This window comes from Leopardus geoffroyi, chromosome A1, assembly GCF_018350155.1.
Source record: "Leopardus geoffroyi isolate Oge1 chromosome A1, O.geoffroyi_Oge1_pat1.0, whole genome shotgun sequence".
In the NCBI taxonomy this organism is placed as follows: domain Eukaryota; kingdom Metazoa; phylum Chordata; class Mammalia; order Carnivora; family Felidae; genus Leopardus; species Leopardus geoffroyi.
Window position 1 is genome coordinate 47,648,552 of NC_059326.1, and position 25,617 is coordinate 47,674,168.

The following is a 25,617-nucleotide window of genomic DNA, read 5'->3' on the forward strand; positions in this document are numbered from 1 at the left end:
AGTTACAAAAAGAATAGGTCATGGCGATGTGGTGTGCAATGTGGTGACTAGAGTCAGTGCTGTTGTCGTGCATATTTGAAGGTTGCCAAGAGAGTGATTCTTGAAAATCCTCGTCACACACACAGAAAATTTTTAATTAAAAAAATTTTTGTAACTTTTTATGGTAACAGATGGTGACTAGACTTATTGTGATGATCATTTCACAGTGTGTGCAAGCGTCAAATCCTTACATTGTACACCTAAAACTAACATAATACTGTATGTCAATATATCTCAATTTTTAAAAGAGAAGAAGGGGAAAAAAGGAGTGTCGATGTGGGGAAGAAGATCTAAGCTAAATCATAAAGCATGCCACATTACCATCAGACTTGTTAAGCCTCAGCTCTCTTGACTCTTGGCACTTGCTCTTACTTAATCTTTTTAGTCATTTAGTAAATATTTATCAGACTCCCACTATACTCCACCACAGATAACAAAAGAGTACGTGTACATCTTAACATGTACCGTCTTGTTCACAAAGGCCTTGTCTTCTAGAATAAGCACTTAGAGATTCATCTGTTATAACTAACTTATGTTAGAAAAGTTGTCTAGAAAATGAATCTGCACAATCTCAAGTGACCAAATGCCAAGGTTCAGTTACCTGGAATTCTTTACATAGAAGCCATTGAGTGAAATCCAGGTAATTTGTTACAAAGCTTTAGATTGCTACATTTAAGAGATTTTTAAGATGCCTGGGTAGAATAAAGTAGAACTCTGTGTACTAACTTTAAAAGATGTTCATAATGTATATTAATAAATTTTTTCCAAAAAGGAAAATTGCAGAATTATTTGTATTGTATTTCTCTGCTTGGCCTTTGAGTGTGTGTGTGTGTGTGTGTGTGTGTGTGTGTGTGTGTGTGTGTGTGTCTAGGGTGTGAAATTGTGTTTCTAAGCGTAGAGAAAAAGGAAGAGCTCACATAATATACATCTGTCATGCCAACGGCACACAAATACAACTAGTCCTGCTGTATGAATATTAAAACATTTTATCAGAGTAAACTTACAGGGAAAGAATTCACAGAGCATATACCATCCCCAAGTTCTCTTCTCACAGAAAAGTGTGCTTAGGCCTGGTGTGGGTAGTCTGGATGCACCACAGAAAATGACCTGACAGAGGGGCTCCACACCAGAACATTGTACACACCTAAAGAGAAGGTTAGGGGACATCTAATTGCCTAAGTAACAATGGGAATAGGAGGGAGCTTTTGGGGGTTATTATCTCTTTTAGCCTATTCTAGTAGAATAGGAAATGAGCCTCCAGGACCATCCATATTTGTCTCTCAAACATTAAACTGTGCTTACCTCTGAGATTGGGAGTGGAGAAGTACGGAATGACCAATTTATACCTTATGCATTTTTGAATTGCTTGAATTTATTCTAACTCACATGGAATTTTTTAAGGCATAGATTTGGTGATCAACAATATCTGAATCATAGCAGGTATAAAGTAAATATTGATGCATTAGATAGATCATTCACATACCTTATCTACCAAACTTACTTAGATTTCTAAAGATGAAAATCAGAGGCAAAATTCTACTTTTTAAAATACATCTATAAACAGTATTTATAAACAGATTATATTCCAGCAATATTCTTTGTACCCAAAATTTTGTTGCCAAGGAAATATATATGGATACCCATATATATATATACATATATATATATATATGCTTTAATATATGCATAGAGATATTTGGAATGGTAAAAACCAAAAGAAATCATTCATCATTGATGATAATCACAGTGGAGGGCCACTCAAATTCTAGATGGATGAAAGCGATCTTTTGAGTGTACGTTCCCTCTTTTTAGCTTAAATTACTTATTATGTGCATGTGGTATTCCCTTCTCCACTTCCTTTCTTCCTCATCTCCTTTCTTCATTTCATTATCAAGAGCAAGTAGTTAGAAGACTATGAAATTGTTCTAGAATATCAGACAAAGGAAAAATTCAGAAGCCTCTAAAAAACATAACATACACATTTGAAAGTTTTAGGACTGATAAAAGGCAACAGAAAGGGTGTCTAATACATGCTTAGGCAAGGAAAAAAGATGTGACAGGAGTTTCTGTTTGATGGAGTCCTTGAAATACTTGCCCGTATGTTCTACTCTATACCAGCGACATTGGGATATATGATTTCTACAAACGTAGTATAAGTATCTAAATGAGTAAAACATGTGCTTTTGTCCTTTGAATCACCTAACAACTGCTGAGAGTGTTCTCTCAGCACCCCCAGTGTACCCAGTGTCTAGGAAGGAGTCTGTACACACAGGTCCTACAACTCCACCTTCGTATTCTAAAGGGGGAGACGCACCTGCCAGCCACACCACCAAATCTCTTTAAACTTCAAAGCCAATCTTCCCTTCCGTATCTCTAAGCCTTTGTTGATGTGAGGAAAAAATGCACTATTTTATGTACCAACAAGGAGTAAGAGCAGGAGATACTTCCAATGAAACTGCAATACAATGCTTTATTATCACTCTAATGTTTTTTTAATTTTAAGCACACATTCTTTTAGACTTTGAGCAGTGTCTCTTATCATATATTACATACAGTTTCTATCCTTTTCTTCTTCTAACATAAACTTTGTGCTGAATGTGCCAAATCACATCGGAATCATATTGGAGACATTTTAAATGGCAGATAAACTCAGCCTATGACAGATTAGCCATACTCAGAACTCAATTGAATTCAAAGTATAAATAGCTAAGATCAAATTTGCATGTGCAGACTTGATGAACAGCAATTGTAAGAGGCTTCCACTTTCATAGAAAAGATGAAAAATAGTATGATTTATGGGTTCCCTTTGCCTCCCAAAGTGTTTTCCTGAAAGTTTGTTGATACCTAAAAATTCTTTTAATAAAGAACAGTGCTTTTATTTCACCATTAGAAATACAAGGCTTAGGGGCGCCTGGGTGGCTCAGTCGGTCAAGCATCTGACTTCAGCTCAGGTCATGATCTCACGGCTAGTGGGTTTGAGCCCCATGTGAGGCTCTGTGCTGACAGCTCAGAACCTGGAGCCTGCTTTGGATTCTGTGTCTCCCCCTCTGTCTCTGCCCCTCCCCCAATCATGCTGCTCTTCCTCCTCCTCCTCCTCCTCCTCTCTCTCTCTCTCTCTCTCTCTCTCTCAAAAATAAGTAAGCATTTTTTAAAAATTATAAATACAAGGCTTAAAACATAAATACACTACCTGAATTTTTTTTAATTTAGCAAATAAAGTTTATCAGTCCATCAAAATTCTTTCTTCTACCCAGAACTGTCCTCCATACTATGGATCGTGATTTCATTTTAAAAGGTCCCTTGCCAACCAGACAGTGTCCATATTCTTTAGCATGGCAAAGAAAGCCAGTTTGATCCTAACCTACTTCTCAGTCCTCATCTTCTACCTCCCCTCTCCCCAGTCCTCACTTGCAACCCCTCCTACCCCAAGTAACATGTCTCTTGCTCCTGCTGCCACTACTGTTACCTTCCTACTTCTCAGTCTCCATTGTTTACTTTTTTCTGATTGTTCCATAAATGTGGACAGCCCAGACATCTGTCTTGGCACTGTTCTCTGTGTTTCATGGCTTCAGCTACCAGCTACAATATCTCTTCATTGTAGCCTTTTTTTAATAAGTTAGAGATTTATGCAGTCAGCATAGATATTACCAGAATTGAAAGAATGCAAAAGGAGTGTTCAGCAAGTAACGGGTTCTCCCTGTTCTTTTCATACCACCTTCTGAACATCTCTACTCAATCTCCTGTTTTAGTGCTACTGACTTAGTACAACCTCTTATCTATCATCTGAATTAAATTAGGAACCATCCTAATGGTTGGAACCATCCAATAGATTGGCATTATCTCTGTTTAGTCCTCTACCCTGTTGGCCAAAATGCTCTTTCTAAATAAAGATCTGTTTTTGTTTCTCCCACAGTTAGTCTTGTCTCTGTTCACTAAGAATAACAATATATAAGACCTCCCATTGTGCTACCCCTGCCTACATACCCAGTTTCATCGTATATTATGCCACACACGCACACATGCACACACACAGCCATGCTTCTGTATACAATTACTTGTGTTTCTCCCCACGTTTGTAACTTCTTGTGCTTTACTTGAATTCTCCAAGCACTCTGCGCTATTTCATGCCTCTGTGCTTTTGCACACTCCAATCTCTTTGCCCAGTGTACCCATGTCTGCATCACAGGTGCTTGTCTTTCAGTATCAAGTGTCACCTACTCTATTAAGCCTTTTTTGAACTCCAGGCAAAAATGACTTTTGTCTCCCCATGATACCATATATACCAAGATATATTTAGATAGAGATGTTGTTGACATAACTGTCTGTGTGCTTCTTAAGAGGAAGGATTCTTTTTTTATTGGTCTGAGCTGCTTAGCAGCACAGTGCCTGTTTCTAGTAAGTAGTAAGTAGATCTTTGTTGAAGGAATAACTTCTGGTTTTGATGGGTCAAAGTAAATAAGAGAAGTGGGGGATGCTAGAATGAACCTGAAGCAGATTAGAGGTACCAACCAAGAGGCACAGAGGATGAGGGAGAAATCAGACCTGCTAATTAGAAAGAAAACTTTAGTTTCTTTTTAAGTGTCAGAGACTCAATCATATGCTTTATGTCACATATGGAACCAGAGCAGCGTAAATACCGGCTCCACCCACCACCATCATGAAAAAAAATATTTTAGTTACATGGAATCGGTAGTATCATCAACTTTTATTGAAAACACTAGAGTTTTTTCTCGGGAGCCTGGGTGGCTCAGTCAGTTAAGCTTCCGACTCTTGGTTTGGGCTCAGGTCACCATCTCACTGTTCGTGGGTTTGAGCCCTGAGTCAGGCTCCACGCTGATGGCGCGGAGTCTGGCTGGGATTCTTTCTCTCCCTCTCTCTCTGCCCCTCCCTGGCTATCTATCTGGCTATCTCTCTCTCTCTGTCTCTCTCTCTCTCTCTCCCTCTCTCTCTCTGTCTGCCCCCCTTCAAAATAAATAAACTAAACTTTTTTTAAAAATCACTCAATAAATGCAGATGGGCTTTTTAATTCTATGTTTCATTTATTTTTCTGCTAATGGCAATAGTATTGATAAAATCAGTATTTTTATTAATAAACGGCATTTTAAAGAAATAGTAATTTCCCAATGGGAATAAATAATGCTTATTTTGCTTATGTGGAAATATTCAGAATGAACCATCGAAATGAATTTTAACACAACATGGTAAGATTTTGTAATGACAATATAAGTAATTTTGTGAAGTAATGGTGGTAAAACTGCAATTCTGGAGAGTAACCACCTGCTCTTCCCACATGTAAAAGTACATTTAATTGCATACAAACTAATCATCTTTTTTTTTTATGTATTTTTAGTTTATTTTTGAGAGAGAGAGAGAGACACACGCACACACACACACACACACACACACACACACACACACTGTGAGTGGGGGAGGGGCAGAGAGAGAGGGGGAGCCACAGAATTCAAAGCAGTTCCAGGCTCTGAGCTGTCGTCACAGAGCTTGACATGGGACTAGAACTCACGGACTGTGAGATCATGACCTGAGCTGAAGTTGGACACTTAACCAACTGACCCACCCAGGCACCCTACAAACTAATCATCTTAAGAAAAGTATGGAAAGCTGGGTATTTTAAGGCTAATAAAAACTTCAATTTAACCAGAATCATTATATTTAAATCAGAGTACATAAATTACTGATAAAATTCACCTAATTTGCTGAATCTGTATAGAAAAGCAAAAGGTAAGCAATATGTAATAAGGTAATGAAGATAAACATTTAATAACAATGAAAATAGTCTCTTAAATTTTTTGAATAAGTATTTCATTAAAATCAAAATTATTATATGTATATATAATAAATAAATAAATAAATAAATAAATAAATAAATAAATAAATAAATAAAATAATGGCTAGCTATTTTGAGTGCTTGCTTTAATACCAGTCATACTATCTCATGAAACCATAGGAATATTGCTTGGGCTAACTAGTATGTTCAGAGTGTGAGGTAAACTCAGGGGAGTTTACCAGCTTCCCAGGCTTCCTGAGGCCTCAAAGAAGCCCTTTTGTGTGAGTGCAGGCTTCCATTAGATTGGAAGGTGTATCAGAGAAGAATCAAAGGAGAAGAATGACCAAGATGCAAAGTCTACTCAATCTGCTCTTAGGTTTTTCATGGATTCGCCGTCGCCACAGTTAGCATATCGAGTGCTGTAATATATGATACCTCTGCCCTTAAGATCTGAAATTTTCACCAGGTGATAAAGCCCACAGAACACTGTCCACAAAATTGACCTGAGACTGATTTGGATTTTGACTGCTCTGAATGCAAATTTTGTCCTTTATGGGGCGCCTGGGGGCTCAGTCGGTTAAGTATCAGACTTCAGCTCAGGTCCTGATTTCACAGTTCGTGAGTTCGAGCCCCACGTCGGGCTCTGTGCTGACAGCTCAGAGCCTGGAGCCTGCTTCAGATTCTGTGTCTCCCTCTCTCTGCCCCTCCCCTGCTCGCTCTCTCTCTCTCTCTCTCTCTCTCTCAAAAATAAATAAACATTAAAAAAATTTTAATAAATTAGCCTTTTCATTTTAATAATGATGAACATATATTTATCTACCCTATGAATGACTAATTTATTTTACGGACAAAACATTTCCCTTTCATTTTCTAACAGCTCTGTGTCTAACCTTGCCAAGTGCTTAAACCAAGAAGTCTTTGTTATGGCTCATTCTGGAAAAAACTCAATTACATGGATTCAGGATAATATAGTAAAATTTGTTCTGTAAACATGCTTTTTATAGGTTCACACGCCAGCTCATGTGAGTGGGTGTGTGTACCGAATGCCAGCCACCACTGAAGTAAGGGACAAAGTGATTTATCTATAAATTGTGTCCTGTTTACACATCAAACAAATTGTTTAAACTTTTTACCTTACTGATGTGCCTTGATAACTCATGAATGACTACATTTTTCTCATTTAAGAGCTGTTACAGCTCAACACTGCAGCACCCTCCCCTCTGCCATCAGGATTGTCATACAGTTGAACCACGTTAAAATGAATTTCTCAGAGGGAACTTTAAGGGGGCAAGAAATTTAAAACACTTGAACTTGAAAATTCCATTCTCTGACTCTAATCTCCTGTCCTTCCAGCTCTCCCAGTCCTTTCATTCTCACTAAATCTGTGCTTTATTTGCACTCAATACATGTTCCACATTCATAAACTCTGTATTTTCCAATCTGTCAGGTCCTTCTTGGCTTCACTTTTCTTTCTACCCAGCCATGACCTTACCAGCCATCTGAGCACTGCATTCACTAGCACCTAGATTGCTTTGTCACTAATTCATCCATCAGGCTTTTCTTGACATCCCTACCTTTCACATAGCACCTTACAGGGCAACAATAGTTACCCTGTAAATACTTAATGGAAGGAAAGAGAGAGGGAGAGAAAATTCTTTGGTTTTGTGGTAATATGCTGAAAATTTCTTGTGGAAATGTGTTACTGCTTGAAAGCATTACAAATTCATGTTGTTGAACATCAACCAGAACCTCATTCCTACTGCCCACTGTTTTTATTTTTCTGCATCTGTCCTGTTTCCCATTATCTTCATTGCAGGTCACTTCCACTCAAAACCATCAGTTCCATCATCTCTATCTTCCTTATTAGGTCATCTAAATTTCTTTCTCTTAAGTCTCTTTCACCCGAGGATTTTTGTAGTATCTTCAGTTTCTCTCTTTCTCCCCCTTTTGGTTTCTCTTCAAAAAAAATGAGAGAGAATGAGAATGTGTGTGTGTGTGTGTGTGTGTGTGTGTGTGTGTGTACACAGAGGTAACTTTCAAAAATTAGCCCCTGTCTTTATACCTTATTCCTTCCATCCCCCCTGATCCTCTGTTCAGCTCTGTCCTCCGTTAGTGATCGCCAGTGACTTCCTAATTGACAGTGTTCTCTTCTCAGTCTCCTGATCTATGGCATGACATTATAGATTTTATAGATAAGCTAGAAATTCTGTTCTCTCTTTGCTTGACAACGCCATTCCTCTCCCATGTCTTCATCTTCTTCCAACCCTATAGCGTAGCTGTCCTCACATATCTGCCCTTTGTCCTATTCTTACATGTCACTAGTGATTCTCAAATGCTAGTGAATGTAAGAATCACCAAAGATTCTTGTTTAAAGTGTAGGTTTCTAGGGGCACCTGGCTCAGATGATTAAGCATCTAACTCTTGATTTCATTTCAGGTCATGATGTGATTCATGAGATAGAGCCCTACATCGGGCTCTGTGCTGACAGCTTAGAGCCTGCCGGGGATTCTCATTCTCTCTCTCTCTCTCTTCCTCCCTCCATCCCTCCAAAATAAATAAGCATTTAAAAAAATAAAATAAAATAAAATGTGGGTTTCTAGATCCTGCCCTCAGAGATTGTGATTAAGTAGGTCTGGAATGAAACCCATGAATCTGCATTTTTAACAAGCTCATCTTATGACTCTAATAAAAGTGATGCATGGCCACACTTTGAAAAATAATACTCCATAGCCCTATCTGTTCTGTGACTTATAAGTAGATAGTCCCTTGCATCCATCACTGATTGCTCTGAAATATTTAATGTCCTACTCATGAATTTCATCTTATTATCTGTTCTTTCTCCTTTTATCTCATTAATATCTCCTTATTACCATACTTTGACAATCTCGGGACCAGAGCAGGGCTGATAATCAACTAGCACTTGCTTTTGGTTATTAAAATAACAAAATATTTGCAAGAAGGCTGCACACAGCTGTTGTCCCAAGGCCCTGAGTGTCATTCCTGTCTGTACTGGCACCTCTCCGAGATCCCTGCGACCTCCTCACCATCCACCAACAGAGATACCATACCTGGCACCTGCCCCAGTGCAAAGCTGGCGTCTTAAATGGTTGAATTTTATCAGTTAAATATCACTCCTGTTAAAGATGGATAATTAACCATGTGAGACACAGGATAAGAAGCTGGTTTTAATGGGAAGGATAGTAAAGTCAGGATATAAGATGATGTGCAGTCCTGTTAAACCTGCTAAAATAGTTGGATGGAATAGCCTGCAGCAAGTCCAAGATGACCAGAGCTGTGCTTTCCAAATTTGACCAATTATCAGAAATTTTGATTCAGTGGGACTGGGGTGGGCCCCGGAAATCCGTTTTTGAACATTTTCCCCAGTGATTCTGATGATTTAACTAGATTTGAGAACTGCTTTAGATTGAGAACACAGAGAATTAGTACTAAAGTGTTGCCCCTTATTGGACCTCAAATAGGCATTTTACATTCCTTGGCACCATCAGAAAGATTAGATAGGATATATGGAATTTTCCTCACAAACTACCACCAGTACTAGAAAGTATCATTTGTATATATTTTAAATAGAAATCAATTCAGTATTAAATTCTATTCAACAGAATGCATTTTGTCTCTGGCAGGAAGGAGCTCCATTTCTAGAAGTTTCTTTGAAAATAAACTCCATAAGAAAAAAAATCCCACGTTTAGGAAAAACACAACAAAATGTGATCACCTTTATATATGTAATTTTAACAGAAAATATATAATTTTAGATTATCTAAGAACAAGTTAAGATTTGAATTAAAACATGTAATTATGTTTCAATCAGCCATTGCTTGTCTCTGAATCATGTGTACAGTTTATTGAAACAAAGGAGGAATAACAATTCTGTGGGCGCCTGGGTGGCTCAGTCGGTTGAGCATCCAACTTTTGATTTTGGCTCAGGTCATGATCTCACAGTTCATGGCATCAAGCCCCATGTCGGGCTCTGTGCTGACAGTCCAGAATCTTCTTGGGATTCTCTGTCTCCCTCTCTCTGCCTATCTCTCTCTCTCAAAAAAAAAAAATATATATATATATATACGTGTATGTATATATATATATATATATATATGTATATATATATATGTGTATATATATATGTGTATATATATATATATATGTAATTATGTTTTAATCAGGTGTTGCTTTTCTCTGAATCATATGTACAATTTATGGAAACAAAGGAGGAATAACAATTCGGTAAAATGTTGTGTCATGGGTTTAGTCCTGAGTCATTTATTACGTATATGATTCTTGAGTCACTAATTACTAAGGCTTTCCTATAAGGAAAAGATTACTAACAATAGACAAAGTAAGTGATTGTGAAACTTTTAATACTAATTATTATGGTTACAGAAAGACTTTTTAAAATCACATTGGAGGAATTAAATTCTTTCAAATTACATTTATTTCAAAAATAGGTATTAGCATCACTTTTCATCGACAAACGTGTATTTTTCGTGAGGAATTAAAATACATTTTGGGATTTAGAATCTTAAAAGTTTATAAAGAAATATGTTCTTAAAACTGACAGCACTATAGTTATTTTACTTATCCAGAGAGGGAGTAGTTTCTAGGTTGTATATTAAAGATACCTTTTAAAAGTAAGGCATTGGGGCCCGTAGTTTTGTTTACAGTACTGAAACCTAACATATGTAATTTCTGTGATGAAAAAAAAATGGAACTAAAATAATTAAGACTAATGACTGCTGTTATTCTTCTATGCAGTTGAATTTAGATCCAATAAGTTTCAAAAATAGCACATTCTAGACTACAGCTAACTGCGATTTGTAAATGCCCTTAATGCTTCCCTCACGTTGCACCCCAGCCCCCCACCCTGCCCCCCTGCCCCACCCACCCCACCCCACCCCGATTGTTCTGCACTTTGAAACACAAAGCAACTTGTCAGTTCAGTTTATTCAGTTAAGGTCAGTTCCGTGAAAACAAAGTCAAGGCAATTGTTTGATTTAATTGACTAGTGAAACTGGTTATACAGGTAAGAAGAACTCAGTTTTATTTTTGTCCAGTTGCGTATTTGAATGTTCATAAAGTAACTTAGTAGAGTAAGTAATAAGATTCCAGTGACATTGTAATAAATTTAAAAGAATGGTTACCAAAGCAAGGAAAAAGGACACTAAAACCCAAACTATAGAAAATATTCATGGTATTTTTTTCTTTATGGCATTGCTTCTTTGTAATGAATCATGTTCAAAAAATGAAGTCTTCTTTTTTTTCACTGTTCGTTTCCTTATCTTTGAGGAATTTCTTTTCCTGGGCTAATGTAACCAAAAGGAAAATTTTTAATATAATTTAGTCAAATCATTTAAATAACTTTTACAAAGTAGTCCTCAATCTGCAAACAGATATTCTACAGCAGCTAGCTGGTCAACCACCTTTTGGCTTCACTCTCCTCCTTACCCACCTAGACCTCAAGGCCGTTCACTTTAACAATGATTGTTTCTGCCTTTGATTCTTCTGCCTTCCTCTGTACCTTCCATTATATCCATCCTGCTGTTCTCTACACCTTCAGCTTCTGGGCTGCTAGTCACTCATTTCTTTTATGTGGGTACTAAAATAAATGATATGTTTAGATCTTAAAATATATATCTATAAATCTTGTAGGGGCACCTGGGTGACTCAGTCGGTTAAGCATCTGACTTCGGGTCAGGTCATGATCTCACGGTTCGTGGGTTTGAGCCCTGCATCAGGCTCTGTGCTGACAGCTCAGAGCCTGGAACCTGCTTTGGATTCTGTGTCTCCCTCTCTCCGTGTCCCTCCCCTGCTCACGCTCTGTCTCTCTGTCTCTCAAAAATAAATAAAATGTTAAAAAGAAATAAATCTTGTAAATGTAACTCACTTGAGAAAAAAAGTCATTTCTTGTCCCAGAAAAAGAGCAAATCTTTAGCCTCCATTGAACTTGTTAGGAACTATGAAGGAAAGAGGAAAAAATACTGAAACATATACAAGGCTAGAATTTTATTGGCAAAGAATATTTTAAGGTCATAAAGTAGGAATTTTGTGGCAATTTTGTTCTGTGTAATAAAGTACTCCCTTCCCCACCCCTCATTCTTATAATAGGTGTTTACCACTTCTGTAGTGATTTGTTCAGTTTTTGCATATCCAACTTTAGAATACCTTTTCTGAGAAATCATTAGGTACCAAAGTAGGGGCCTACGGATACTGACAGTGCTGTGTGACCTACATCTTACATCTGCTTAGGAAAAAAGAGCAAATGCAATCAACAACAACAACAACAACAAAAACCAAGGTTGGTTGGATATATAAGTTAATAAAATCCTTAAGAAAAGAATCTTGGTCTTATGTATCAAGAGCATTACGTTGTCCTTAAACTTAGTGCAACTTCTGTTATGAAAAAACTTCACAAAGAAAACATTAATTAAAGAAAAAAGTAATTTTGAAGTCTGTTGCAACATTATTTATGATGCAATTGATAAATTGATAACATCCTAAAGGTTTATTACTATAAGCAATGTAATTATGGTATGTTGGCTTCCTAGACAGTTTTGTAGCCATTAAAATCGTAAATTAAGTTACTCTGAGAGCTTGAAAAATAATAAAGGTAAAGTGAAAAGGTCTAATATAAGATTGTACATAATGTACTAAGAAAAAGCAATCCAAAAGGAAATTACAAAAACAAATCCACTTATGATAGCATCAAAAAGAATAAAATCTAAGCTTAGGAATAAATTTAATCAAACAGGAGAAGGATTTGTACACTGAAAACTACACAACTTTGCTAAAGAAACTTTAAAAGACCTAATAAATGGAAAGACATCTCATGTTTATAGATTAGAAGACTTAATATTGCTAAGATCACAATACTGCCCAAAACAACTTATAGATTCAGTATAATCCCTATCAAAATCCCAACAGCATTTTTTGAAGAAATAGAAAAACCCATCCTAAAATTCCTATGCAATTTTAAGGGACCCTGAATGGCCAAAACAATCTTGAAAAGGAAAATCAAAGTTGGAAGACACACTCCAAGTTTTAAAATGTACCACAAAGCTACAGTAGTCAAAACAGTGTTGTACTAGCATAAGGATAGATAGATAAGACTAATGGAATAAAATAGAGAGTCTGGAAATAAACCCTTCATATATGGTCAAAAGGTTTTCAGTAAGATTACTAAGACCATTCAATGGTCTTTTCAACAAATGGTGCTGGTAAAACTGGATATCTGCATGTCAAACGTTGAAATAGAATCCTTATCCTACTGTCTACAAAAATTAATTCAAACTGGATCAAAGACATAAATTTCAGAGCTAAGAATGTAACACTATAGAAGAAAACATAGAAAATTTTCATGATCTTGGGCTTGGCAGTTGTTTCTTAAAAATGGTACCAACTTAGGATTCTCTGTCTCCCTCTTTCTCTGCCCCTCCCCTGCCACTCTCTATCTGTCTCTCAAAATAAATGTTAAAAAATAAAACGATACCAAAAGTATAAGCAACAAAAGAAAAAGCTAGGTAAGTTGGACATCATCAAAATTAAAGACTTTTGTGATCAAAGGACATAATCAAGAGAGTGAAAAGACAACCCACAGAATGGGAGAAAATACTTGCAAGTCATATGTCTAATATGGGTTTAATATCCAGAACATAACTCCCAGGGGCACGTGGGTAGATCAGTCCATTAAACATCCGACTTTGGCTCAGGTCATGATCTCACAGTTTGTGAGTTTGAGCCCCACATCGGGCTCTGTGCTGACATCTCAGAGCCTGGAGCCTGCTTCAGACTCTCTCTCTCTCTCTCTCTCTCTCTCTCTCTCTCTCTCTCTCTGCCCCTCCCTGGCTTGTGCTCTTGTCTCCCTCTCTCTCTCGCTCTCTCTCTCGCTCTCACTCTCGCTCTTGCTCTCTCACAAAAATAAATAAACATTTTAAAAATTAAAAAAAAAAAAAGAAAAAAAAAACTCCCATAACTCCACAACAAAAAAGCAGACAACATAATTGAAATTATGGGAAAATGACTTGAATAGACATTTGTCCAAAGATACACAGTGACCGATAGGCACATGAAATAATAGTGTTGGTGAGGATGTGGAGAAAGTAGAACCAAGTGCATTGTTAATAGGAATGTAAAATGATGCAGCCGCTGTGCAAAACAGTTGCCTGTTCCTCAAAAAGCTAACTATAGAAAAAAAATTTTTTTAACTTTTTAAAAAGTTAAATATAGAATTACCATATGACCTAGCAATTTCACTCCACTTCTAGCAGATATTCAAAGGAATTGAAAATGGGGACTCAAACAGATATTTATACACCACTGTTTGTAGCAACATTAATTAAAATAGCCAAAAAAGTGAAAACAACCTAAGTATTCATCAACAGATGAATAAATAAATAAGATGTACTATAAACACACAATGGAATATTATTTAGCCATAGAAAGGAATGAAGTTCTGATACATTGTACAGCATGGGTGAACCTTGAAAACATTACATTAAGTGGAATAAGCAGACACAAAATGACAAATATTATATGATTCCCCTTATAGATCTAGAATAGGCAAATTCATAGAGACAGATAGTAGAGGTTTCTAATGGCTGGGGGGTTGCAGGGAGTGTTTTTGTTTAATGGATACAGAGTTTCCATTGGGATTGATAAAAACGTTCCAGGAATAGAGATTAGTGATGGTTATACAACATTATGAATATATGTAATGCCACTGAATTGTGTACTATACAATGGTTAAGCTGGTGACTTTTATATTCTTTATATTGTAACTGTAATTTTTTTTTTTTTTTTAAGAGTGAGAGTGGGGATAGGGTAGAGAGAGAGAGAATCTTTATTTTTTTTAACTTTTGTTAACATTTATTTGTTTTTGAGAGATAGAGCACAAGCCAGGGAGGGGCAGAGAGAGGGAGAGAGAATCCAAAGCAGTCTCCAGGCTCTGAGCTGTCAGCACAGAGCCGAGTGCAGGGCTCCAGTCCACAAACCGTGAGATCATGACCTGAGGTCACGAAGTCAGATGCTTAACTGACTGAGCCACCCAGGCACCCCGAGAAAGAGAATCTTAAGCTCCACACTGAGGAGGTCTATCCCACAACCCTGGGATCATGATCTGAGCCAAAATCAAGAGTGGTACAGTCAACCAACTGAGCCAGACAGGTGCCCCTACAATTTTTGTTAAAATAAACTTCATTATACCTAGTGATTTAGTTTCATAAATTATCAGTTTTAGAAATAAAGATGGAAGGAAATATGAAGATGTAGAAAAATGCTAAATTGCAATGTCATTATATTATTTTTAATAGAAATAAAGCTCAAATAAAAGGTTTTTATTTTTAGCTAATGGATGTTTATTTTATTTTTTTTTTTTTTAAATTTTTTTTTTTTTTTCAACGTTTATTTATTTTTGGGACAGAGAGAGACAGAGCATGAACGGGGGAGGGGCAGAGAGAGAGGGAGACACAGAATCGGAAACAGGCTCCAGGCTCTGAGCCATCAGCCCAGAGCCTGATGCGGGGCTCGAACTCCCGGACCGCGAGATCGTGACCTGGCTGAAGTCGGACGCTTAACCGACTGCGCCACCCAGGCGCCCCGCTAATGGATGTTTATTAAAAGGAGATAAATTTTGTCACATATCTTCTCAAACCAACAAATGGCAAAAACATTTAGGTGACCCGTCCCTGAAACTGGTAATAATTCATATTTTATTTAACATTTTTCTTTGTGTTTACATATTATTATTATTATTATAAAGAATAGTTCTATTGATTAATAATTTTGAAAACCTTCAAAGTTACATAGGAAAAGCTCTTCTGAGTAACTCATGCAAGGGAGTTTTGGCATACTGTACCTGTGCTAGAATAATAATCTTCAGTTTCTTATAAAATGTTTTAGATTTTCATGAAATCTGTTTTTCTTTAGCTTGACAGGGCCAATTCTCTGTTAAACCAGACTCAGCAACCTTACAGATATCTCATTGAATCAGTGCGTCAGAGAGACTCTAAGATTGATTCGCTGAAAGAGCATGTTACACAACTTGAGAAAGATGTCAGGTAAAATCATCTGTTCATTTTTTTTTTTTTTTAATTATAAAGGCAACGTAAACATAATAGTGCTATCCATGAACTAAGGTTGTAAATTGGGAAGAAAAAATAATGAATATGGTTTTAAATAATGGTTTAAATAATATGGTAAATAATGAACATGGTTTTAAATGTAATTTATCTTAGAGAAACTTAGGTCACGTCACGTTAGGTGCTCACATTCCACCTTGTGATCAGAAGTCTTAGCCTGGACCTAACAGTGCTATGCTTACTAACAGCACTCCCCCCACCCTAGGAAGCAAAAAGCTATCCTGTCCTTGTTCCCCTACAATTCTTTAGTGGGATGGGGTTTAACCAAAGCGAGGGAGAACATAACCAGATGCCATTTGTGGAGACAAAATAACTTTTTAAACAGATAAAATATACACATTTGCTTAGATTCTGTTGACTTTGCCAAGGAATTTTTTAGGGTTTTCTTCCCCTGACTCTTTACATGAAGTAACCCATGAATCACCTAAATATAAATAAACCCCTTTCACTTCCTTAAATTTAAATTGTTTTCTTACATGACACCTTATCCAAAGGACTTGCTCCACTTAATAGCCATTCACATTCTTTAACTGTTCATCTATACCATCATTTTAGTCTTTTTAAATTGGAGTAAAAGAGTGATGTTATACAGAAAGAAAGATTTTAACTCATGGATGGTTGATTAGTTGGCTTAGTTATTGGATTTTAAGGTTGTTAGAATAATTTAGATAAATTATTAGCCAATTCATAAATATAGAAGCAAAGAATTAGGTGGGAATAGAAATTGTTAAATTAAGGAATTGGAAAACAATAAGGAGAATATATTAAATTCAGATTTCCTAAGGTATATAATCAAAGTATAAAGCTACTGGTAATTAACTCTAAAGTATGGGAGGGTATTCTTTTTGATGAATCAGAATAACCACCTTCTCTTGTTTCTATCCCACCAAAATAATTAGTCCAAAACTTTATTCCTGATCTTTTTAATCTTAAGATGATAGGTTAAAATAATTTTAAATCACATTTATGCTTTAAAATGTCAATATAAGTAAGAATTTATTTTTGGATTGATTTTGAAGTTAATTACATTTAGAATATGTATAGCCAGTATTCATTAAATTTACTGAATAATAAATAAACCAAATTAAGAAACTGTTAAATAATTCAATCAATTAAACAGTTCTTCTATAAATAGCTACTAGGGGCAATAGAAATTATGTCTTATCACTCACTGGGTACTTGGTTATCTTAGGGAAATTGAGGGAAGAACTTTTTCTTCCTATATTATATACTTCAGTTATATTTGAAATTTTGTGTAGAATCTTTTTTTTACCTTTTTAATCTTGGAGTGAAAACATAAAAGTCCTGTGGAAAAATTACCTTTCACAGTTACCTTCGAATAAGTTTATTTGAATATTTATTTAACTAAGAATTAAGAGAGCTGAAAATCTTTAATACAGATTAATTAATAATATTAATTATTAAATAGTTAGCTGTAGGAGGAAACTATAAAGATGAACAAATTCAGCCCTAGAGAAATTAAGTAACTTGTTATCTAAGAACATACCGTTTGGTCATAGGGCCAAAATTTGAATCCAGATCTGTCTGCTTTCCAATTCTATACTCTTAACCATTATGTTATACTGCCTCCCTATGTTCTATTCTGAATAAGGGGTAATTTTTCGTTAACTAATGTAATTAAGGAAGAGAAGCCAAAAAAAAAAAAAAAAAGTATAAAAGAGTAGTTAAATTTGGAGCTTTAATGAATTGACAGTTGTTGAAGCTAGGTGATGGATGCATGTGGGTTTGTTATATTTTCTCTCTTTCAAAATATTCCACATAAACTTGTTTTTAAAAAACAGAGTTTAAAAGGGAATACAGGCTCTACAGATAGGTTGCCTGGGTTCATATCTAGCTCAGTACTCAGCTTTGAATTAGAACAAGTCAGTTAAACTCTCGAAACCTCCACTCTCCAATAGAACTCTCTGTAATGGTAAATATATTCCATATCTGCACTGTCCAGTATGGTAGCCACTACCCACATGAAGAACTAAATTTTTAATTTTAATTAAATTACTTTTCATCTTAATTACCACGTATGGCCAGCTAATGGCTATGTTATTGGACAGTACAGCCAGTTTTCTCATTTGTGAACTGAGAGTAGTACTCTAGCACTAGCAGTACCTAATTCATATAGTCATTTTGAGGATTAAATGATATAATCTCAGTGATATATATAGGACTGTGCCTACACATTATGAATGCTATATAACTGTTTGCTCTTTTGAGTATTGGTCTGACATGTAACCAATTTTCATGTTGAGAATTACCTTAAAAATAAGAAGTAACATTTCTCAAAATATCTTGAATTTTGACAAAAATTAGGACTCCCTTAATGTGAGAAGTGAGATGATTCATTTTCAGGAATACCAAATAAAAGCTGTGCTGTCTAGTTAGCAATAGGTTTACAACCTATTGGAAATATGTACAAACCCTCCCCCCAACCCCCATTCCCCCCCCACCTCCCCCCCACACACACACACAGTTGAGTCCCAAACCCTTAGACACTTCACTTCCTGGTTCTTCTTCCCCTCTCCATTTCATGGGCTTATTTTTCGCTGGCTTTGCAATGAGCATGTGCCAAAGAACTGAAGTCTCTGCGTCACCTCAAGGAATGTACATTTGTTCCAGTCAGGCTACTTTTTGGCCTTACATGGGCATAAGCGACTTCTGGGTAAGGCTGTAACCTCTGTAGTACTCAGCCAATGAGGAATCAGGGGAGGGACTTCCTGCAAGGAGATAAATTGCCTGCTGTAACCCCTCTGAGTGGATCTGTCCATCAGACACCAGCTCTTGCAAGAATGTTGATTAAAGCCTCACTTCACTGTTCTCCTCGTCTCCACGTCTCTCCTATGATTGGGGCAATGGGCTTCTTTCTCACACTTAGTAACAGCAACAATAATCATAAAAACTATGCCAATTACGAAAATTGGCATAAAATATAAATATATAAAAATATTTTTGTGCTTAAATCTGAGTCCTTTAAAGCTGTTTCATAAATTTACTGTATATTTTAATAGATTCTGAACTAGTATTTCATAGGATATGAAACCTTGCTCTTAATTGAAGTAGCTATGCTACCTTGTAATGTGAAAAATTAAGGTGCTTTCAGTAGGTTAATTATGACCTTTGAGATGCTGTTAAATGTACCTTAATGACATGAATGAAATACCATAAAAATAGCCCGATCAACGAGTCAGATACAGCAGTCTATCTACCATCACTCCTACTCTGAGCTGATGACGTTTCAGATGTAGTGGAATTATCCCGGGCTTTGAGCACACATCAGCCTGCTTTCTTTTGTCATAGTAAATGTGCCTGTAAAATACAGATCTTAGCGTGACCATCAAGGGTTAGAAGTGAAAATTAAATGAAATGACCTATATAAAGCTTCTGGCACATGAGGAAACTTGGTAAATATTACTTCCCTTCCTTTTGTCCTTCATTAATTTGAAATGTAAACATTAAATGACCCATTCAAAAAGATTACTGAGTGGTTGTTCCTTGAAAATGCCTATTCCTTTTTGCTGCATGTTGATTTTAATTGTAAGGAATATTTATATTAATTGATTATTTTTTTAATTGAAGTATAGTTGGCATGCCATATTATATTAGTTTTAGGTGTACAACATAGGGATTAGACATTTAGATACGTTACAAAATGCTCACCATGGTGTGGCTGCCATCTGTCACCATACAAACTTATTACAGTATTATTGACTATATTCCCTATGCCATACGTTTCATCCCCGTGACTTACTTATTTTATAGCTGGAAGTTTGTACCACCTAATCCCCTTCACCTATTTTATCCAAATCCCAGCCCCCTCCCCTCTGGCAACCACCAGTTCTTATGACTATTTTCACCAGTTTTTATGAGTCTTCCTGTTTTGTTTTGTTTATTTGTTTTGTTTTATAGATTCCACATGTAAGTGAAATCATGCAGTATTTGTTTTTCTCTATCTGACTTACTTCATTTAGCATAATACCCTCTAGGTCTATCCATGTTATTGCAGATAGCAAGATTTCATTCTTTTTTATAACAGACTAATATTCCCATGTGTGTGCATGTGTGTATACACACTACGTCTTTATCCATTCATCTATCTGTAGGTTACCTTTTTGTGTTCTGTTGATGGTTTCCTTTGTAGTTTCAAAGCTTTTTAGTTTGATATAGTCCCAATTGTTTATATCTGCTTTTGTTGCCCTTGCCTAAGGAGACAGATCCAAAAAAATAATTGCTAAGACCAATGTCCAAGGGTTTATTGCATATGCTTTCTTTTAGGAGTTTTATGGTTTCAGTTAAATGATTACCTTTTAAATATTTCTCTATTCAGTAAAAGTTCTTTAAAGAACTGAGTAATTTTATCATTTTCTTAGAAAATAAAACAATACCACTATACCACACCCATAACTTGCAAATTTAGCTATACATATTCAATGTGTAGAAAGATTAGAGTAAATATGTACTAAAATGAAATCATTATAAACACATTAAAAGCTAACATTTGAGATATCACTATTACCTACTTTAAATCCCCCTATCATTAAAGTAATAATCCCTTCTAAAAGTAGTACTGGTAAACTTTCTACCAAGCCACAAGAGACAGTCTGGGTTATATAGTTTGTTTGATCTATAGTTCACAACTGAACGAAGCATGGAAAGAGAATAATTAGCATAAATTTCCTTTCCCGGTTGTCAGTTCTCAGTTTATTCTTTACTGGTAGTTTAAGAAGAAAAAACTACTTAGCCTTGTAAAGCTAAGTCAGGGTATACTGATCCAGGAAGTTAAAGAAGAGTATATCAGGAATATGTTTTCATATAGCAGGTGACACAGAGCCATAAACATGAATTTCTGAGTAATAATTAACAGTGAATTAAACAATTATGGGTGTAATATGCCATTCACGATAGATGTGCTTATAAGGAGATTTGTTTTGTAGTTGCTTTATGAGTCACGCATGAAAGCTTTGTATTTTTAAAGGTAAATTTCCACTGTTGTGAAATGTGTCTTAAGGAGACTAAACTTCGTTTGAGTAATTACATATATACTGGAAGAACACAGAGTATAATAATCGCCATATTCAGTTTTAGAGACCCATGTGTTGAAGATGGCCTCCTTTGTGGTTTAAGAGTATATTATAGAGAAGGCTGAGACTTAGAAAATATATGCCCAGGTATTGTCTGAGGAGTCTGTACTGTTTGTCATAAACCCACATCTTGCAGATAGAACAGAGTTGCTCTGTAAACCAATTTATACACCTAGCTTTTATTCTGTATTATACAGTTATTTTTGCTATTTATTTTTTTTTACTTTTTTTAATGTTTGTGTGTGTGTGTGTGTGAGAAAGAGAGAGAGAGAGAGAGAGCGCACGCGAGCAAGCACAAGTGGCGGAGGCAGAGAGAAACACAGAATCCAAAGCAGGATTGGCTTTGAGCTGTCAGCACAGAGCCCAACACATGGCCCGAACTCACAAGCAGTGAGTTCATGGCCTAAGCCAAAGTCAGATGCTCAACTAAGTGAGCCACCCAGGTGCCCCATTTTTGCTATTTAAATATGGAATATTTACTTTATTCTGGAAAACACTGAACACTACATATAAAGGATTTCTAATGAATTATCCAGTCAAAATCCTTTATTACCTCAACATTCCTCCATTCCTGTTGCACTGCATTTTATTTAAGGGCCTGTTGGTATTTGAGAGTGTGTATGTGTGTGTGCATATGTGTACTGTATGTGAGTGTATGTTTACATACGATGTGTATGTAACATGTATATGAACATTAACATGCGTGTGAACATTAATACATTTCTATTCCTCGAAAAATCCTAGTCCTATGTTACTGGATGTTTATTTTAATTTCGAAAAATGTTTTATCTTCTTCATGATGATTCTAGCTAAAGATAGATTCGAATTCAACAGTTACAGAAACATCTGATCTTTACCAGGCTTTGGAAGACTCTGGCAGAATCTGGCATTCAGTTACATTATATTATTTAGTTCTTTTCAACTCCAAGGCTCAGTAAGATCTCTGATGCTTAATTCTGAAAGTCAAATCTGTTTTTCTGCTAAGCTGCTAACCTGTATGGCATTTAATTACTGTTTTTCTGTGATACTTGTTTTTCATCTAAAGTAGTAATACCATATACATTTATGTCAGGTTTTATATGTTCAATTCTTTATATAATCATTTCACTAGATAATTCATCTATTGCTTTGACATACATGAGTATTATTTTCCACTTTTACAGATGTGAAAACTGAGGCTTAGTCATGTGGTGTGATTTATGCCACACACTTGTGTCAGAGGCACAGTTGGAAACAAAAGTCGGAATTGCATCTTGTGTTTTCTCTCAGAGGACAAACTGTGGTGCTTCCTTGGGGAAGTTCATGGTTACTAGGAAAAAAGAGAATGTGAGCTTTTTCCTATTAAGTCCTTGGAATTACCAGTTCTTCCAGAATACCTGCTACTATTCCCTGAATTAAAAACAAAAACAAAAACTTCTGTCTAATTTAAAAATTGATGGCTTTCCATTTTGTTAAAGGATAACTTAAAACATGTTACCTGTTCACCAAAATAATCCTCACTAGTTTTACCTTCACAGATTTTGTTTTGACATTTATGGAATTACGGTATTTTAATTCACTGTTGCTTTTCTTAATTCTCATTGTAGTGCTGAGTAGATTGATTCCAGGGGCTTTCAAAAGTATTTCATTTAACGGTTCTAATTAATTTTTATATGTTGAATAATAAAACTCCAGACAATATAAATCATGCCTCAAATATTTATCTTTTAAAATATTAATATATTCTTCTATTTAGGTTTTTTTCACCCTTTCGTATCAGAAAACAGGTCCTATCTAAGGGAAATTCACAAGGCAGACTTAGAAATTAAAGATTGAACTAAGAATATAGAGACAAAAATTGTTTTCCCAAGTTTACCACATACTGAATACCTGATTCATTTATCTAATTCAATTATATACCTGGTAATTTAGTGTGCAGTAAATTATAAAATGTTACTTTTAGTTTTAAGGTTAAATTTTTAATTTGACTTCTAGTATCTTGAGTTTTACTATTTTGCCCATACATACTTTACCTTTTATATAAATCCCACTTCATCTTTTTACATTTCAGGATTAAATAGTCACCTTTAAAACACAAATTTTATACCCCTACTAGGCAGGAAGGATTCTCAGAAAACATGTCATTTGCACTGTCAAATGATTATTAAAAGAAAAAGTCTTCTTAGAAAATAGCTAGCTGTTGGTTAAATCAAACATTATAGCGGATGGTCTGATAGATATCTTTATAGAGTATAAATTTAATTTCTCTTTAATTCAAGCCATCATATTTGTCTTTAGCCTTTTGCTTTTTTCTATTTATTAATTAGATTTACACCAATATGATGACTTTTTAAAACTTGGGTTTTTTTTTTTTTCCAGCAATTTGAATAAAGAAAAGTCAGCTTTACTACAGATGAAGAATCAAATGGCATTAGATTTAGAACAACTTCTAAATCATCGTGAGGTACTTTTTCTATGTTGTCATAATTTTTGCTTTAGGCTTTTTCAAAGTCCGTGTTGTGTTACGATGACTGGATCCCAGTTGTCCGTGTGCATTAATGACTTCTCATGTTTGTGTCTCATTGTGATCTGGTCCTTTATATTGAATATGTGATACACTTTATTCATTATGAATTAATTTATACTTCATTCTTGGGTTAATTCTTATTCCTGGAATACTCCTTGTTATTGACCCCTTATTGCCTTGTTCATATATCTGGAATTGAATTTCCACATTATTTAATAATTGTTTTATCTCTTTCTCACTAGACAGTATATTTCCTTAGCATACCTCTGTCTCATTCATCATTGTATTGCCCATACACTGTATGTATGTCTAGTGTGTAATATTTGTGTTGAACTTTAGAGTCCATAAAGGATTTTTTGTTGTTATTCCTCACCAAAAATCCTTTAGAGCTAATAAAATTTCCTCATTTTATAAAAGGACAAATGAATGTCTAGTGGCTTGCCCAAAGGAGAAAGGAGTTTCGAGTGGCTTGCCCAAAGCCAGTTAGTAACTAAGAGATAACCCCATTTTTCTTTCTTGTTTTTTTGAGTCAGACTTATTGAAGTACAGTATACCCACAGTAAAATTCATGCCCTGTTTAAGCATACATTTCTATGATTTTTGACTGACACACCCAGTTTCATAACCATTACCATAATCAATAAAGAAAATAGTTTTGTCACTTCAGGAAATTCCTTCATGCCCTTTTTGTGTTGACCCTTCTCCCCAGCTCCGTCCTAGCAACCCCTTATCTATTTTCTGTCCCTATAGTTTTACCTTTTCCAACAAAAGATTTTACATTTCCCCAGAATGTTGAATAAATGAATTATCAGTCTTTTCAGGTTGGACTTTTTTCACTTACCATAAAAAAGATACACCGAGGGGGCGCCTGGCTGGCTTAATCAGTTGAGCTTTGGCTCAGGTCATGATCTCATGGGTCGTGAGTCTGGGCCCTGCGTTGTCGGGCTCTGTGCCGACAGCTTGGAGCCTGGAGCCCGCTTCAGATTCTGTGTCTCCCTTGCTCTTTGCCCCTCCCCCACTCATTCTTCCTCTCTCTCTCCCTTTCTCTCTCAAAAATTTAAAAAGGGATATACCTATGTTGTTGCAAATATTAGTCATTTATTCCTTTTTGTTGCTGAGGAATATTCTGTTGTATGGATATACCAGAGTTTGTTACTCCATTCACCAGTTGATGATCATTTGACTTGTTTCCATTTGGAGGCATCTGTAAATAATACAGCTGCTGTAAACGATTGTGTACGTGTTTTGGTGTGAATGTCAGTTTCCTTTTCTCTTGGTAGATACCCCAGGAGCAGGATTTCTGGGTCCTATGGAAAGTATATGTTTAACTTTATAAGAGACTGCCAAACTATTTTCCACAGTGACTGCACCTTTTGCATTCCCGTCAGCAATGAATGCGTGTTCCAGTTGTTCCGCATCCTCGCCAACAGTTGGTATTATGAAGCCTAGTTTTTTAATCCAGTGCATTTTTTCCATTGAACTATCACTGCCTTGTCTTGGCCATGTTTTTGCCATTTTGTTATCCTAACAGAGAAAGAAATGCTCAAAACAGATCATTGGTTTATAAGTATCCTGAAGACATTGTTTCCTAGTCTGGGAAAGCTATATCAGGTATTTGGGAAGAAATTATTGGAAAGATATTATTGAGAGAGATGAAGTGGGGAATATTATTGGAAGCAGCTCAGAAGTGTATATCCTAGAAGTGGTGTCAGGGGAATTGCAGGGTTGTCTCTGTCTTAGAAATGGCCTTTGGAGTAGGTTCTCTTAAAGGTGTATTTTATATGTTGGGTGAAAGGGATAAGGTGTCCCTGGACTAGATTTTAGAGATGACTTTTGTGTAGCTAACTAGATCTAACAACAGGTGATATAGATTAGGAAGAGCTTCTCTAAAGATACTTACTCTTTTTTTCTGGCTTTCAGGCCCCATCTACTACCACTTGTGTCCTTAGATTCTGCCTTCAAATAGTTGTTTCTTCACTGTGGAAGCCTGATTCATTCACTATGTGGATTTTCACAAATGTTTTCCAAAATTGACTATTTAGGAAATAG

At 35.8% G+C, this 25,617-nt stretch overlaps 1 protein-coding gene across 3 annotated transcripts in view; it reads left to right on the forward strand.

The window, feature by feature from the left end:
* PIBF1 (progesterone immunomodulatory binding factor 1) overlaps nt 1–25,617 on the forward strand; it is a 201,800-nt gene that overhangs the window by 146,888 nt on the left and 29,295 nt on the right. For all 3 annotated transcript variants that reach the window (XM_045478783.1, XM_045478797.1, XM_045478789.1), the window contains exons 15-16: nt 15,761–15,891; nt 23,421–23,505. In XM_045478783.1, the coding sequence (XP_045334739.1) occupies nt 15,761–15,891; nt 23,421–23,505 (216 nt within the window). The remainder of the gene's footprint in view (nt 1–15,760; nt 15,892–23,420; nt 23,506–25,617) is intronic.